Raw genomic sequence first — 18,120 nt, forward strand, 5'->3', positions numbered from 1 at the left:
GCAGATATAGTACCCGTTGTAACCGGTTATAACCGATATATATTGAAAATTACAATATATAAACAAAGATGTCTTTCGTTACAAAAGTAAAAAAACAAAACTAAAGATTAGTTTTTTAAATTTTACATATATTAAATTAAATAGGTAAATGGATACTCGTTATAACCACGGATAATACTCATAACCGATGGATATCCGTTATAACCGCCTCATAACCGCCTATTTAAATTTCACGGATAAACGGTTATATCCATAACCGTTTGTTCGTCTAAACGGTTACCCATAACCGTAATCCTGAACTTTAAATGGGCGGGTAACTGCAGTTACCCAAACTCATGGGTATTTTGCCCATCCCTACTAGGCAGGTTAGTTACGGTACCTAATATTTTGGGTTATGATGGTAGTGGTTATACTCTAATTATTGATTATCGTAAGAAACTTGATTGACGTGCTTATTGGGTTGCCTGGATTCTGCTCTCGCTGCCCTTTATCAAACAGCATGATTTGCTTGCTTTTGAAGAAGCTTTGACGAAGACATCCCAGATAACAAAAGCAACATATGAAAACCTTGCTCGTATTAGCTACTGGTAACTAGTTAAAAGCGCTTGCTGTTCAGAAAAGCGTAAATATCATAACAAATGTATCAAGTAAGCCCACTTAACTGACTTCACAATCATCTCATGCATTCTGTCTCTTTTCCCAGCTTTTATGCATCCTTCTTAATCTGCATTTCACATTTAGGTTAAGGTTCGAGTTTATCTTTTCCTTTCCTATTTGAAGATATATTTTCGTGTAAAAAAAAAAAAACTGTATAATTATGCAATAGCTAGTCAGTCAACTGGGTATATTTTTACTAACCTGCTGCAATCATAATTTCAGCGAGGCCTCGCAGAACAGCCAACACCACAGAAACCAGAGCGGATGATGGAGAGACTGTTGGACTGGCGGCCATATTGTGATGCATGTGTGATCAGTTGTACAGAAATTAATCAACTCGAAGGAAAACATGTTTTTTTAGGGAATACGACGAGGTACAAAAGCTGTTTCCTTTTTTCGGCCAGAGGTCTTCGGAAACTTTTGTACGGGTGGTTCACTCCCGGAAGCTACCTTGAATCGAAGATTGATCGTTTAGAAGTGTTCCATGAGACTATTATATCGTATTGTATTGCCATGGAAATTAGTGATGGAGTTTTGAGCTCCCATTGTCCCACATCAGGAAACAACAATTTGTCAAGGCCTTTATATAGGTCAAGTCCTTTTTATTAGTGATTAGGTGTTGGATTATTTGGAATGAGGATTGAGGTTGGGGGCAAAGAATTAAAATTAATTTGATCAATTAGTTTTAATTTCAAATTAAGTTTTTAATTAAATTAATTAAAAACGTTTTGATTAATAAGAGTTGTATAGCTTCAGATACATCTAAAAGGTGTTTAAAGAGATATGAAAGAGCATATATAACTGGAGTCCTCAGGTCTATCAAAAATCATATTTTCTTCCTCCTTATCTTCCGTACAAAATTTCCAGAGAGTAAACACACAAAACAATTCGCTAGAGTTCTATAATCCAGTGTAGGTTGTAGAATTAGGTAGTTGTATCCTAGTCGAGCAGACGCTTTAGAACCACAAACAAAAGAGTGGGACAAAAATACTGTTCAAAGGACATAGTTTTTTTGCTAGCATTTACCTTCAATTCATTCAAGTTGGTATTATTTTAATTTTTTGTAATTATTGTGTAATTGCATTCTGTATTGCAGGTATTTTTAAATAATAAAGTATAAGTATTTCGATTCTGTATTTTTATTATTTTATTGTTTCTAAATTGTTCTCCAACGTTTAGGGTTTCAAAACTGAAATTTCTTCGTACAGCACTAATCAGAAAACCGAAAGAGGAAAAATATCGATGTTTGGCAGTTTGAAATTTAAAACCACACACGGCAGTTGCCACTTAACTTTGCCTAGGTTGGAGCTCAAACAAGAACTTTCATGTGCTTGTCATCAATGTTGTTTCCTGCCTCTCCTCTTTGTAACGAGAGATTTTGTGTGTCCAAAACACTGTTCAGTACACCAAATGAAATAAAATAATTGGTTGAAATTTTTAACTAATTATATTATAACAATTGGTATATCGGGTCATGTTTTCGACACACTGAAATGTTTCTCCCTTGAAACCCCTACCAATCACTTGTCACAGAGAAACTTGTATCAACAGAAAATGTCACAAAAATAAGGTTTATGATTAAAAACCAGTGTTGGTCTACAATTTTTTGTGAAAAGTGCGATTTTTGTGTTCTCGCAAAATTTTTTCCATAAGCATTAAAAAAGTTATTATAAACTATTTGGAAGCAATTTTACCCCTTGTATATATTAAGCCATAGAGTTAATTTTCTTTACTTAATATTTAAGTTGGAAAAAATGAAATTTCAATTAAAAAAAGAAATAGTTGTGCTCGAAACATAGCTGTAACGGAGTTCCGTCCCATGCCGCGCATGAAAATTTTAAAAGGTTACGCTATGAAGAAAATGAAGAAGAGAGGTTATATGATGGATTTTTAAAAGTTAAGAAAATTAATTGAAAAATGTGAGTTATATTTTCGTGTCATTGGGCTTAGCCTCACAATGGGCTAACAATAATTTGATTCAAATTAGTATTTGACGAGAGTCAAACTTTAAACCTCTCACTCACAAATGAAAGTAAATATCACTATACCGTAATACTAAGTGTTCAATACAGTACATTTCTTTAAAATTGAAGCAAAATGTTCGTATAATTGGGTAAAAGCTACAGAATGGATCTGCATTAATATCTTATAGTTCTTTTCTAATTCTTATTTCATCTTCCATCTCTTTCTTCTTGTTTCAAGTCATTTGGTACCGTTGTACCCTTAACACACTGTCGTGCCACCGACTCTTATAAAAAGGTGGCACGCGTCCGTTAGTTTGGGGTTCTAACCCTAACCCTAACCCTAAACCCTGAGATTGCACCATGCACGTCGGCCGTCCTTGTTCATTGTGATAAAGTTGCTTTAATTCATTTCGCTCTTACGAAAATTATACTATGATCTCATGTATGACACACAACGAATGAATAAAGCGTTGGATGTGCGATCAATGATCAACAATTCAAGAGTTAATGATAAAAAAAATCTATGTATATTATACATCAATGCATACTGAAAAATCTCTGTTGTTTGATCTCAACCTAAAAATACTGCAATTTGAATGAGAATCATATCATTTGATATATGACCCTTCAATTCTAGTTGTGCATACTATATTCAATCCCACCTCAAACAGTGAAATATAATACATACGCTATTTACATAACTCTAGTGGCTAGTGCTAGAGATTAGTACTAATTATTAAGTTTAAATCGTGTAGGTACGTGTCACGCTATATCGATGATGGTGTGCATATCATAACACCGACTAAAAAAACTTAGGAACTAGCTTAATCTAGTGTTTTTTTTTTTTTTTTTTTTTTTTTTTTTTTTTTTTCAAAACTGCAACAATATATATAAAAAATGGTCGGTCCACGCGTAGGACGTCTGTGTTAAAAAAGTTAAAAAGTCAATACATATATATTATGAACTTTTTGCTATCGGTAAACCCTTTTCCATTTACATTTATTTTTAGAATAATGTTAGGGTGATCAAATTTTAAACTAAATTTACAAATCAAATGACGTGTTACCAATAGAAAATAAACACGTTAATCAACACTTGAGTAATCATCCAATCATTAGCGTCCAAATTATTTGGTTTACAAAATTTAATTTAAAATTTTAGTCTCCCTAACATTACCCTTATTTTTATGTTGTTGGGGACAAAAGGGGAGGTTTGAACGTTAGGTTTATGCATGAACATTTGGTTTGTTACTTGCCCGAGAAGTAGATGAAACAACAAAGATCCCATTGCTTTTTCAATCTAACAACCTACCAGTAAAAAGATGGAGAAATATCAAGGATATTGAATACAATACTTGGCCATTAAGCTCGCTCTCTCTCTCTCTCTCTCGCGGCCATTAAGGTCGCTCGTTTTCTCTCTCTATAAGTGTTAACTTAATTAGCCGACATGAAACTATACAGCCGACATGAGTTTCATGCATGTATACTTAGCCATTAAGCGTGCTCTCTCTCGCTCTCTCTCTACAAGAGTTTCATGTATATATAGGGCACAAACTTCAATAGCTGCATTGCAAGTTCATTAAGAAAGGAAGCTGCAGAAATATCCTTAGGGCTTTTTTTGATCAAGAGAGAGTGAGAGAGATTGATCAGATCATCATCATCATCAGAGAGACATGCCACCAGGAGGGCCGGGAGGAGGAGGACCGGGAGGAGGTCCACCGTGCCTTGATTGCTTTGGTTTCCTATGTGGCGGTCTAGGCAACCTTATATCATCTTGGTGAGTTTAGCAAAACTCAGAAATTGTTTATTTACGAGTAAACTCATGTCTAACTAGTCAGGATAATATAAGTATATCCGTGAAATTATCCAAAATGTAGCTTCATCAGCTAGCTGCTTATATCATTGTTTTCAATTTTTTCTAACTTATATCATCTTGGTGTGTACTACTACTGCAGTGCTTATTTCCTGTGCTGCTGCTGCCTGCTTGAGAACTGCTGTGGGCCAATGTTCCGCGGAGGACCTGGTGGCGGCGGTGGACCTGGTGGCGGTGGTGGATGGGGCGGCGGTGGACCTGGGGGCGGACCTGGTGGCGGCGGTGGATGGGGTGGCGGTGGACCTGGGGGCGGCGGTGGTGGTGGACGTGGCGGCGGCGGTGGTGGTGGGCCTGGCGGCGGCGGTGGTGGGCCTGGCGGTGGCGGTGGTGGTCGATGGTGAACATCATCAGTTCATGATGTTCAAGGCTTCTGGGTCATGATGTGCTTGTAACCTGTCTGTAACTGTTTCTGTTTAGTTTGAATATATATGTTGGCATGTTGCAACTGCTATGTCTGTTGCAACTTGCACCTCAGTATTCTTTCTTTGATATGTAGCCACATTGTGTGTTTATTTTAATTTGTTTGCAAATTTCCTTCATGTTTCTTACACTTTTGGGCAGACATAATTGCTCTTATGCTGCTGCTGCATCATTTCAACCGTCTAACCATACTAAAACAAATACACGAACGCAACATTTCCTACAGACAACGAAAATTTTCACGATAACAATCAAACGATGAAAACAGATCCAATATGTTTGGTTAATCTTTTGAGGTGATATTAGTCTGAAGATAATCTAAAAATAAATGATCTTTTGAGATGATATTGTAAAGCAGGACCATATAGGTGGTTAGCGTCGTTTTTAACTTACTAACTGGTTAACGCTTTTTTTTTTTTTGTCAAAGGTTGACGCCTTAAATATTGTTCTTGTAACTTCGTATTGTCGGATCCGTTTATGGAAATTTGTATTGTTTATGGAAATCTGAATTATCATCCTCGGTACTTTTTTTTATCTGCTGATGTTTGTATTTATGACAGAGGTTTGTATTAGACATCTTCAATCATTGGAATCCAACAGTTGAGATCTAGTACGATCAAATGTAATGGTTAAAAAACAATAAAAAATAAAAAAATCTAATAGTCCAAAATTAAATCCAATGGTTAAAATAATTAAAAAAAAATCTATCGATTTAATGACTTTTTTTAATATTTATCAGAATCTAAATATTTTTAGGCTAAAATGTTCATAAAATTAAATTATGATAGTTTAAATAAATTTTTTTTTAAATAGTTACTTTAAAGACAAATATTAGCTTAAATTTATAGGAAAACTAATGAAAATGGCTTGAAAACTTTGAGTTTTAATGGTAAGCACAAAATAAAGGGTAAAGTGAATAGTACCACGATTGACTTTTTAGTGTAAAATTATGGTTTTTCGTTAAAGTGAACAATACCGTGGGCTTTTCATTAAAACTCTCTAAATTTATTTTTTAATGTCGGGCCAAAAATTTAATCAGAAGGTTTGAGCAAAAAAATTGTTTCTGAGTTAAAAATTTTAAATTTTAACTCAAGGGTTGGAGATGGTCTTGGAGGAGAAACTTTTCCAATGTACCACTAACATAGTCCGATACACCAAGTGTCACAAAACAATTGGTTGAAAACTTTCTTTTTTTTTTTTCAAGTATCCAGCTAATTATTTTGTGCTATGTGTTGTCCCGAGTTGTGTTCCCAGAACACTTAAAAATTTCGTATTAGAGAGTGGATTAAAGTATATATAAAAATAACATAAATTTACCTTAAACACTATTAATGAAGGAATCCAGATCCTCGCCGGATCCTCTTTGTGAGGATCTTGGGAATTCGTGAATCATATCCATTTATCGTACATCATGCGATCAGAAATCATTTTAAATATTTTTATTTAAAATTAAATACAAATAGTATCTGACAAAAACTGACCGCACAATGTACAAAAAACAGACACAATTTACGAATCCATAGGATCCTCACAAAAAGAATCCGGAGAGGATCCTGTTGGTTGATGAAGAATCATTTGACATTTCTCATTGCCTCAGAAATATCTTCGGACAATACTAAAAATACACAAAATGTTACTATTGATTTTTCTATAAAAAATTACACACATGTGAAGTGCATGATAGTTTGTAAAACCCATTTCCCGGCCTATGGACAAAGCCTCTCCCTTTCTACCAATCCATACAACATTATCACAGAACACTTGTTCAACATTATACCCCGCTTCGTTGAAAGCATCCGCTGCGAAATTGGTTCTACGTATCAACTGCTTCCTATTCTTCATCTTCTTCATCTTCGTCTTCTTCTTCGGCTTCTCTCAACCACTGAGACATAAGACACGCAAGACGTAACTGCTGTGAAGCAACGCGAACATCATACGAAATTTAACTAGAAAAGATACACTATTTAAGTCCATGCCATCAATTTTTGGTTGCCAGAAATCAACTTTGTCTATTTCGGTCAATAAATTAACCCGAATTGTGAAATGTTCTCTTATGTCGAATGCATATGGTCACAACCGACTTCTATGTCAAATTTCGATGTATTTCAGCTGAATTTGAGAAATGGCAAGAACAGATAATTGCACTCGTGCAATGGCAGCATGCGTGCATTATATTACATAATGATCATTAATCATCGCGTAAGGTAATAGAACTGAAATCAAATAATAGTACTTACTTGAATAAAGGCTGCTGATTGCTTGACATAAACTCTATCGGCTTCCTCAGCATTTTTCTTTTCGGCATCCCACCTCATAATGGCTTCTTCTCGTATAATTTCTAGTTCGTACAGTTGATGCAAAATCTGTAAAAGAAAATTATAACGGTCAGAAGATAAATTAAACTCATCAAAATTGCAAACGAAATTAAGGATAATAAAAAGGGCTACGTTACAACAAAAGACTCATTAAACTTTTGTAACGCGTTTATTCAAAATTGTTTCTGCTATGGCTTTATCCGTAGGTTTTCATTGTTTAAGAAAGCCAGCCTGGCAAAAGCACTCGGCAGAAACATCCACCATTTCTATGATCTTTGACATACTTAATATGAAAGTAGAATTGTTGTATCAAGTCATTCATATGATCATAAACTATGTAGGAAGACGTACCTTGTCAAACACAGGAGAGAATTCCTTAAAGGACTCGCACATTTCTTCAAATCTAAGTATCACTTCAATCTGGAAATTGAAAAAATACTCGGGACAAAACACTAACCAAAATAAGTATCGCAATTCTGTGAAGATAAAATTAGATCACAGTTTCTACTGGAATAATCAGCATCGCATTAGCAACTGTCAAAACTAAGGGATCACAGTGTTCAGCATGTTAACGCGAAAAATGAACATAATATTTACTGATTGGACTTAAGATGCATTAAATAGAATATGATATTCGACATACTCGGGGTTCAAGTCAAATGGAAACAAAGGTTAATATGACTGCAAAGGGAACACACACACTATACCGTCATGCGAAAGTAAATGAATAATGCAGATATAAAAATCAAATCATCACATCTGCAGAAGTTTATAAGGGAGAGGACATTTCACACGTAACTCCATTGTAGAGTTTAATGATTGAAGAAGTGAATACAAGAATGAAAGAAAAGGATTCAAGTACAAACCTCCTCGTCTATTTCTGCTAGGTAAGACTTCAGCACTTTTTTCCATTTTGTAAATATGTTAACAGTAGCTTGAACCAAATCACCTAAGAAAGGAATTGAACAAGATTAGTTGAGACCATATGTCAAGAAGCAAGACAAACAACATTAGCAATACGAAAGTAGCTCCCACACTGCAGCGGAGCAAAAATTACAGTGTAATTGTAAAAGTAAGATATGGATGCTGTAAAACAGACTTATGAAACCTTTGACTAATTCGTGCATGCACATCTTCCCCCAAATGTGATCTTAACTTGTATAATAGAGAAAAACCTTCCAAAACCCAAACCACCCTCTTTTCTTTGGCACCTCAATGAATTATTACTTTTTACTATTCCAAGAGAAAGCCGATTGTTAAACAAGGGAATAGAAGCATATTTCTCAAAGGTTATTAACGCAAGTTTCCAATCATAAAAAAATTGCTTTAAATGAAAATTATATAAAAATTGGGATGAGAATAGCAAGCTGAGGAAAATTTACCTGGTGAACCATGTGGAGTTTCTAATGCCAATTTCATCATTGAATAAAATAAAGCTCCAGCACAGTCTGCAGCTACCTTGTTGTATGACAACCTGCAACGGACAAAAAAGTGGCAAGCATCAATCATAAAAGTCTACATACTAAAGCATTATCTTGATAAAAAGTATACAAAATATGGATATAAGATTGTGCAAGAATTGAAGAAATTAAACAAAAGCAAGTAATCATGTGTGGTTTAATTAAAAAATTCAATATACATTAGCACCATTTCATCAGATACATGTTTGTGCCTACAACTTGAAATATTAACAGAGAATGACCATTTTGCATACCTTCAGAAAAGTTAAAATAAAAGATGGAATAACAAGGAAAAGAGTAATTGATAGAGTTGTAAGGGAAAACCGAAGAAGTACCTCAGTGAATTCACTTCTAATATGACATGGTCTACTTGTATGTTTTCATGCACAGCTCTTAGAAAGGTTGCTTCAACCTGCAGATAATGCTGAAACTGTTGAGGATCGACTTTGTATACATGCATTTACCATCAGCATTCTAATTGACATTGTTCACCTCTCTCTCAAAGTCGGCAGAATCCTCTATAGACACTACATCGTCGCCTTCAGAATCATTAGAATCAGGCTTTAACTCTCCTGAAGGTGGGAGGGAGCTGCCATCTTGAACATGTTCCAAATCATCATCTGCAGCATGTATTGCCTCCAAAAGTTTGTCAGCAGGAATGGGAGCAACTGAATGCCTCCACTCCTCATCGTGGCCTCCTTCACAAATTGACCAAACATAACCAGCCCCACCAGTACCAAGCTGATCAACAATAGCAACTGGTATCAGAGAATGTCAAGATATATGCAACAGTACAGTCAACAATATATGAAAAATTGCAAGTGAGACGCAATATTCTCATTATTTACAAGAGGGAAATAAGGAACTAAAACAATGTTGTAGCTCATCATTGCAAAAACATGACCACTATATAGAGAAATGTACAAGTTTCTTTATGTAGCAAAAAATGGAATGGGTTTTGTTCAAAGTCAAAACAAACAGTGGTCATTAATTTACTTTCAAATGTTCTTTCAAGTCAACGATCATTTTCAAGACTCCCCCCCCTGTTAGTGTTTGAATTCAAACTATACTCACCCTTGAGGGCATCCATCTCTCAGGGTCATTCAAACACTGATGAGGAGAAAAAATGTACACCCTTCCCCCCCCCCCCCCCCCCAAAAAAAAAAAACAAAAACATTTACCTATAAATTGGAGGGACCATGCTGTGAGCAAGCTAAATCGTAAGTTCGTAACTAATTTGTACACATGGATCCACACATGTAGTCGTATTTCGGTCTAGATTTCAAGGGATTGTGTCATCCGATGCCATGTCTGAGTGAAAGTATAATAATCAAACACCCATAATATTAATGCCAAATCTAAGCCCATTTTTTTCTTTTAATTATTTGTCTTAAATCTTCAAAACCTAAGTATCCCCTAACGAGCTTAGCTCTTCACCAAAGTTTGACTGCACTTGTGGTACAATTTATGCATTTACTGGTACAGAAAGTACAAGATATCTTTAATAGATTGTCTGATGTTGCTGGAACAAAAATTAATAAAATATGTGACTGAAAAAATACTTCAAAGTTTACTTGACACCCTACGGACAACACAGAATCAAGCTCCATAGTATTGAGCTAACCTCAGATGTGGGCCAACAGTTAGCCTCCATTCGTTGGTTCGTTCTTTCCTCATTTACTTTATCCACAGGTGTGATAGCTGCAGGTAACCACACAATAAGGTTAAAACATCTCTTACTATTAATAACTAGTTTAAACAAAAGGAATTAAATGAGGTTAAAAGTACTGAACGGCTGTCCCAAACAAATTATGCAATATCCACTACTAAATCCAGACAAACAAAGCTGAAAATCAATACAAAGTTCATCAAATAGACAACTAACAAGTATAAATACATTATAGTAATTTTCCCACCAAAGATGTTATAAAGCTTATGCCCCCACCTCAAGTTCCTTAATTTGAAACACAATTTCCATAAAAGCAAATAGCAATTCATTTACAGTTCTGCATTCTGGATGACATGACCCAGAAACTTAGGAGACGTTTCTTAGTAAGTTATGGAAATCAATAACCATGGTCATCCACAAAATAGAACAAAGAATCCAGTAAATCATTCTGTTACAATTTCTTTTCATTAGATTGGTACATGTGACAGAAATTTCCATGTTCACCTCATAGAAACCATCCTACTCCAACAAATTTACTGCCTAATTATATGTAGTATCTAAAGAGCAGCAATATGACTAATAAGAAGCAGATGCCTTACAAGTCACACATGGCTAAGGCCATTCTTTTGCACTTAACAGAACTCAACAGGACCAAACATGAAGCTTAGGGGCAAAATTTGAAAGAATTACATGACTTTTCTGCAATCCCGCTGCTATTGTCAGCATACTCCAGCTCGTCGTCACTATCTAGCTTAGTTGGCTGCTGAAGTAGAGATACCTTTGAGTATGAAGGGACATTAATTTTTTGTCCTATAACAACCTGAAGGGTAAACAGTGTAGAAGCACATTAAGATCGAAAAGACATCAGAAAACCACAAGCAAAACATATGTATCTGGCTCATACAAATTTAGAAAGAAAAAAAAAGGAGGAAAGATCAATTCGCAAAGAAAAACTAAATTTAGCAGGTAAAGGTTCACATTCCCTTCTAAGAAAATATCGAGCATGACATCAAAATAACAGTAAACGAGAGAAATGCAGGTATTCTCAGAATGAAAGGCAAAATACACTGCAAACTGAAAATGTGATTTAAACATGGAGTTTGCAAAAGATAACAAGGCACAATTTTAATATCAAGGGTACATAAGTTATAAATCTTTTGATTTCAGAACTTAATTTTAACTTCAACATATTTTAAAGATCTTATCAGTACTAGTATACATGTCCAAATGAATTTATAACATTGTAAAAAGATTCTGGTTATATATGTGGGCCAGTAAACTGCTTAGTAATTGTTTTGTACAATTTTTTTCAGGTTTTTTTTTTTTTTTGGAGCATTATAATGGACACATTTGGCAGTTCAAAATAGTGCTATAACATGATTAATGGCTCGTACCTTGAAAGACAAAACTACACCAGGTTCCAAAACTGCTCCAGACTTCATGATCACTCCATCACATACAATAGCATGCCTCAGCTTGCAGCCATCTTCAATAGTGGCATTATCCCATACATAGGAGCCTTCTATTGACACACTTGATCCAATAGAGCACCCTTCCCCAATAACAGAATTTGAAATTTTGGTGTTGTTCCCAATCTTGGTGCCACTCCCAATGACTGTAAAAGGCCCAATCTGTGCAGAGCGCGATTGCCCTATGTCTGAAGAGTAGCTAATTTATCAAATCACACATAATGAGATAAAAATAGCTAACCAGTTAAGTTCACAATTAGAAGACAATCATTGCAGAAGCAACAATGCTATTACTACGTTTATAGAACAGATCACCTGCGATATATAAAAATTTATAGCAATGCTACTAATTATTGGTCAAACGGGAAAGAGTATGCAACTTTAGTATGTAAAGGTCATGTTATTACAGCAGTTGAGCAAGGAATTTTTTTTTTTTTTTTTTTTTTCAAAGTTCACCGCTCATGATTAAAAGACACATATTTGTTTAATTAGGCAAGGATTAGGAAATAAAGTCAACTTATTAATAGCATTGGATATCTTTGTAATGCCTCTTAATGGTTTTATTATACCTAATACTTGGTAGTCAAATCTTACTTTCACTAGGGAAGGGCAGATTGTAAAGGTAGGAGAGGATGACAGAGAACATTTATGGTCATTATAGATGCAAATTAGAAGAACTGGCGCAACAAATTTTTAACTACCCAAAAAAAATAAATAATGATTTTATTAAGACAGCCAAATATAATAGAGAACAATTACTGAAAACTAAACCATGTTTAAGAGTGTAGGTTAGATCAGATGTGACAGATATCATATTTTTTTTTTTGAAAGGGACGGGGGACTAATCATACAACATCAGAAAGAACATGCATTAAGACGTTCACTGTTAATAGCAACCCCCTCCGCAGAAAAAAAAAAAAACTAAAATAAAGACATACGTAAAGTATATGCAATTTATGTCATGACTCACATGTCAATATACTGAACATTACCTGATGCTCGATACATTCCCTGTCTTTCCAGTTTTATCAAAGAATTCCCAAAATACTTTACATCTGGCACCAATGGGTATGTCCATCTCTGAATTATGTCCTTACTAACTGTATCATAGCTTCGGAAGTTGTCAATCCTAGCCGCATAACTCGAGTGAATTTCATGTGTGAATATTTTGTAACCCATAATCTGAACGGATAGATGGTTCCCTTAGAAGAATTGCAAGGTTAATTATAAACACAGAACAAACAAAAAGATCTCCAGTACGAGACATACATCATCAACAAGCAATCCCTTCACAAAATGACGACGTAGATGTTGATAATCAAAATTGTCCGTGAAAAGGCTAAGGACTTCAGGAGAGCATATATCAATATAGCAATCCTGCAGATTTTATCAATAACAAGTTGGTAGAACAGTTGTTAGAAACTTAGAATAGAACACACCATACAATTAATTCAGGGGAAAACGCAATAAAAATGTGAATAGTAATTGTGCAAGAAAGAATATTATCTACACAGAAGAAACTGAAGCATCTTGATCACAATTTATTTCATAATATTGATCCAATTCTTTCTTAGGGTTCATGCGCTTGCCACACACAGAGAGACTATAAACCACATTGCCCCAAGAAGATAAAACAGCCTTTTAATAATATGAGACACATGGCCTAAACCCCTTTATACCCCCAGAGAATTCAAAAATTTATCACCGATAAGTTCTAAACTTCTACATAACAGGAAGGACACCTTAACTTCAAGTTACAATTGGTATTCCAAAAGTAGTGTAAACATGTGAGGCAAAAACTAAAACCACTACACCTTCCAATTGGCGTTATGCTAAACATAATATCTTAATATAGGTGAACTGATGAATCAAATAAACCTAAAGGGATGCTTCATCATTCAGTTTTGTTAGTTACAGAAGCAATCAGGGTCAATCCATACCAACTCTTATAATAAGAGATTTAGCCTGAATCATAAGTAAGGCTACTTTGCTTTCATTTCACATGGTGATACTTGGAACAAAATTAGCAAAGAGATTCCGCAAATTAAAGGTTTTAAATTTCTGAATTAGGAGTTTTTTCAAATCTCCTTTGTTTTGATATTCTCACAAAGTCCATGTCGGATGTCACCTTTTTCGTCTGAATATCTCTTTTACTGGGTAAGTACAAATGTAGACCTCAAGGAGTAGTTGAACATCCACAAGCACATTACAATAAAAGACCCCACCAGATGACACTAAAACAAACAATGAAGACTTACTGAGGCTCACTACAAAAGATCTAGTGGACTTTCTACAGAGATTAATAAGCAACCACAGACCTTTAAGGGCACGATTGAGATGTTACCTGTTTGTCATTATGTAAAGTAATTGAAGGGTTATCAGCTATCAACAACTTGTCGAGATAGATGGATCCTTTTGTATGGTCTTCCTTGTCCTCATAATATAAAAGCTGCTTTGTATTAGGATCTGTTGCCATAAACAGCTCATCATTGCCCAGTCGAGATTGATGAGTGATCTGAGAAGGCTTTGACCGTTTTATAACTATTGTCATCACAGCATTACTATCTTTTTTTCTTCTCTCTTTATGTTCTTGAAGTACCTGAGTAAGCGACATGTTGCTCAGAGTGTCCCCACTAATTAGAACAAAATCTCCATGTATCTGTAGAGGAAAGAGGGAAAATAATAAAAATTATGGTGCATGAAAAATGTAGCAACTGTAAAGTTTCAGAAAATGTTTAAATTAACCTCACTATTACAGAAGTAGCAGCAAAACAGGAAACTAACACCCTACAAAATCTCAGATTCCATTGCATTATCTAAAAAATTCGGAGAAAGTAGAGTAACTCTAGTACAAGTTAACCATATTAAGAATTAGTGACCAGATGCGATAATGTCATTTGGATTAGGGGGAAATTTTTCTATTTGAGATGAAACAAAATGTCCTGAGTATAGAGGCAGGGTCTTCAATCATGTCATATGCCATCGATCTAGTCTGCTTTTCAAACGCACAACGTCATGCCAATATTGATCTTACGTCAAAATAGAAAATATAGACCTGCCTGATTCTGAGTATGCTTGGAAACAAAGAGAAAACAAAACACAAGAAGGTTCAGATATGAGCATACCACATTGCGCTCATATATCAAGCGCAGAGCATCTCCAGCACTAACAGAATTATGTGATTCAATCGTCGTGACTGTGAAGTTTGGTTGAGCAAACCACTCTGAACTCTCCAAATAATCGATCACTTGCTTCGAATGAGCACAACAAAAAACAAAAACCTCCTCAACACCAGCGGACTCAAGCCATGCTAGCGTGTAATTGATCATCGGGACATTTACCAATGGCAACAGCACCTTCATCAGGAAAAAAAATAAATAAATAAATAAAATTCATAGTTTTTTGTCATGCATATCAATGGCACTACCTATAAGTTCATCACTACACCAAAAATCCAAGGAAAAAACAAAAAATCTTAAACCCTTCTTCGTTTTCCAGCTTCACCATCAAGTGTTAGCTTTTAACAAGAGCAGTCGAAAACATGTTAAAAGTTTTAATCCAGTAGCCTAGTAGTAGAAATTTAGTCATCAACATCCACTAATCTCAATTAAATCAATTATCTATCGTATTAACCCAATTAGCAACACTAACATCTGTTTACTTGCTAATTTTCGAAACTATCATAGAAACCCAACCAAAAAAATGATCGAAATTTCGCAAATTTTCCGAAAGCCCTTGTTTCCATTCCACTAAAACTGCATTATAAATTATTTGAATCATTTACATATATACATTTATGTATATATTACTATACACACATACATATATTTAGGTATATACATACATAAAATATGATACATACATACATACATATATATATATATATATATAATGCATGCATAAAGATATACTGAGAAATAAAGATCCATACTTTGGGGCGCTCGAGAGTGATGGGTCGGAATTTGGTGGTGAAACTATCAGCTAAGAGGATGGCCTGCAAGGGGACACGTGCCAGTTCCTCAGGGTCCTCTGAAACCCCAGGTGCACCTTTTTTCAGTGCGCCCATTGTCGTCGTCTACTTCCGATGAATTAATCGAAGAACGGAGAATTGGCGCTGTCAATTTAGAAAAACCCTAATCAAAAACCCACAGTGCCACCAGAGAGAAGCAATACTCCGAGCGTAGTTCTGGGAGTCATTTCCTCTGCGGTAACGGCGTTCGCCGTGAGACTGCCTGGCCAATAAAGAGTGGCCACGTGGTCGAAATTGTATACGGAAATAAATTGTCCAATTGGGCTTTGGTTAACAGGATCAGCTCGTTATTGAGAGAACCATTCACGGGCTCACATGATATAAAAAGCAAAACCTTTTTAGTCGTTGTAGAGTGAGCGATAGCGTTACTTTGTTAAACATTAAAGGAAAGGGAGTCGGTGAAGATTGAATCGGCACTAATATGTACATGCATAATTGCTCAGTATTGAGGTATAATGTCATCTTCAATATTTATTTATTTATTTTGAAACTAGTGTATTCGAGTCTTTGACCCGACTATACACTAAGCCCCTCGCCTGACCCCACAACATTTGGGAGAGAGATAAAACTCTAGCATTTGTTAGGTGGGTACCATGGGAGAGAGTCGAATCTCAAACCACTTGGGAGAAAAATCAAGGACCTAATCGCTAGACCAACCACTCTTAGGTCATCTATAATATAAGAAGCAAACTTAAACGTCGAGTAAGGTTTTAACATAAAGACAATATGTGTGAGCAACGAAAAACAATGGATAGAATCATGAAGTTCAATGGTTGAGCAAAATATGAAACTCTTAGCTCAAACGAAAATAAATTTTACAAAAGTAAACCATATAATAAAAGAGAGTTTTGATAATTTATGAGAATTTTGATATAGTAGGTGTGCTAATGTATCCTATTAGAGTCCTTGATACAATGTTAAGGTTACCTGGATGCTACTCCAAGTTTTTCTTCTACTTTACATCATTAAAAAACTTAACTAATCATAATAATGATATATTATACAATGGTCCAAATAGATAGTCACATAAGTAATAATGTTTACAACACTAATTAGAAAATTGGATAGACATTGAAAGAGTAAGCACAAAACATAGAGAAATTCTAAGGTCCGCCTATGTGACCACACTCGCAAGGACCAAACTCAGCCCTAGTATTATAGTTCCACACAATAATTTTGTCTATGGTCGCGTGCTTGTATGAGGCACAAGAACTCATCCCAAAACATGGCTTTACAAAGTAAGTTAAGTAGTTAATCCAAAATGTTTCAAGTTCGATTAAGATGACAATCAATCATGTTCAAGTTTACTTATTTATGTTTGGGGATGATGATTTTTTTCCCCCAAAGGAGGATGCATAACACTTGTAATATTATAACATTTTTGTAGTGAATATTTTTACTGTTGATTGGGCGTAAAAGTATGAACAAGAAAAATGCATGCCTCAGAAAAGGCAGACCCCAAAAAAGACGACCTTGCATATGCATGAATCATGATCAACGAGATGTAAACTCAATATTTACTTATTCCATGAAGATGGTCCGTCTAAAACACCACTAAAATTAAGAAAAAAAATCGAAACATTAAGGTAAATCTCAGTTTACTATCCTTAAATTTCGTGATTTTCAACATTTGGTACATTAAGTTTTTTTTTGTTCCAGAGTCATACTCATAGTATTAATTTTGGAACATTCTCATACATCTGTTAGTCTGGCTGTTACTTCTCCCCTTAACTGATGACGTCTCGCCCACATAGACAATAATTGAGAGCCACATGTCAATAAGGGTCCCACGTGGATATTAAAAATTAAACATTAAAAAAAATTACAAAATTACAAAAACAAAAAATATAATAATAATAATAAAAAAGCTGTCTTCTTCCTCAAACCCCCGACCTTCCCTTCTCCCTCCCTTCTCTCTGAGAGCACCCCCACCCAAAATTTGTTGAAAAATTGGAACCGGAGAGGAATATATTAAATCGGATGACATCTTGCCAAAGAAAAAAGATATCTCTTGCGATTTCTTGGTGCACGACGGCTAGTTGTTTGATGAGTCGAACACGACAGATTGGAAACCTGAGGAACCTGGAACCTGATATGCCGGTACGGGTAATGATTCAAACCCGAATAAACCAGTTGAACCAGCCGGTGGGCAGATCGGGTCGGCCGAGCAGTCGAGTAATTCAGCGGTGGAGGATTCGTGCAACGGAAGTTCCAATTCGATGGCGAAAGAACCGGTGGGTATGGAGTCTGAGAAGGGGAACTTG

At 35.3% G+C, this 18,120-nt stretch overlaps 1 protein-coding gene across 1 annotated transcript; it reads right to left on the reverse strand.

Annotated features, from left to right (window-relative positions):
- Positions 1–6,399: 6,399 nt before the first annotated feature.
- On the reverse strand, positions 6,400–16,174 carry LOC137745243 (uncharacterized). The gene is made up of 15 exons (XM_068485160.1): positions 15,758–16,174; positions 14,952–15,182; positions 14,171–14,485; positions 13,096–13,203; positions 12,819–13,008; positions 11,752–12,014; positions 11,048–11,177; positions 10,313–10,389; positions 9,181–9,429; positions 9,024–9,100; positions 8,611–8,702; positions 8,095–8,177; positions 7,580–7,648; positions 7,151–7,276; positions 6,400–6,795 (listed from the first exon to the last, which is right to left on the reverse strand). Exons 1-15 carry the CDS (start codon positions 15,890–15,892, stop codon positions 6,745–6,747), a joined length of 2,196 nt encoding a protein of 731 aa, XP_068341261.1. The 5' UTR covers positions 15,893–16,174; the 3' UTR covers positions 6,400–6,744.
- Positions 16,175–18,120: the final 1,946 nt, after the last annotated feature.

This window comes from Pyrus communis, chromosome 9 (assembly GCF_963583255.1).
Source record: "Pyrus communis chromosome 9, drPyrComm1.1, whole genome shotgun sequence".
NCBI lineage: Eukaryota > Viridiplantae > Streptophyta > Magnoliopsida > Rosales > Rosaceae > Pyrus > Pyrus communis.

Bases quoted from the DNA above. Each gene is read 5' to 3' on its own strand.
- LOC137745243 (XM_068485160.1), bottom strand. From the start codon at position 15,892: ATGGGCGCACTGAAAAAAGGTGCACCTGGGGTTTCAGAGGACCCTGAG. The intron at 13,009-13,095 runs GTATGTCTCGTA...CTATCCGTTCAG, and splicing joins AGGGATTGCTTGTTGATGAT to ATTATGGGTTACAAAATATT. The intron at 12,015-12,818 runs GTAATGTTCAGT...GCTACTCTTCAG, and splicing joins GGGAATGTATCGAGCATCAG to ACATAGGGCAATCGCGCTCT.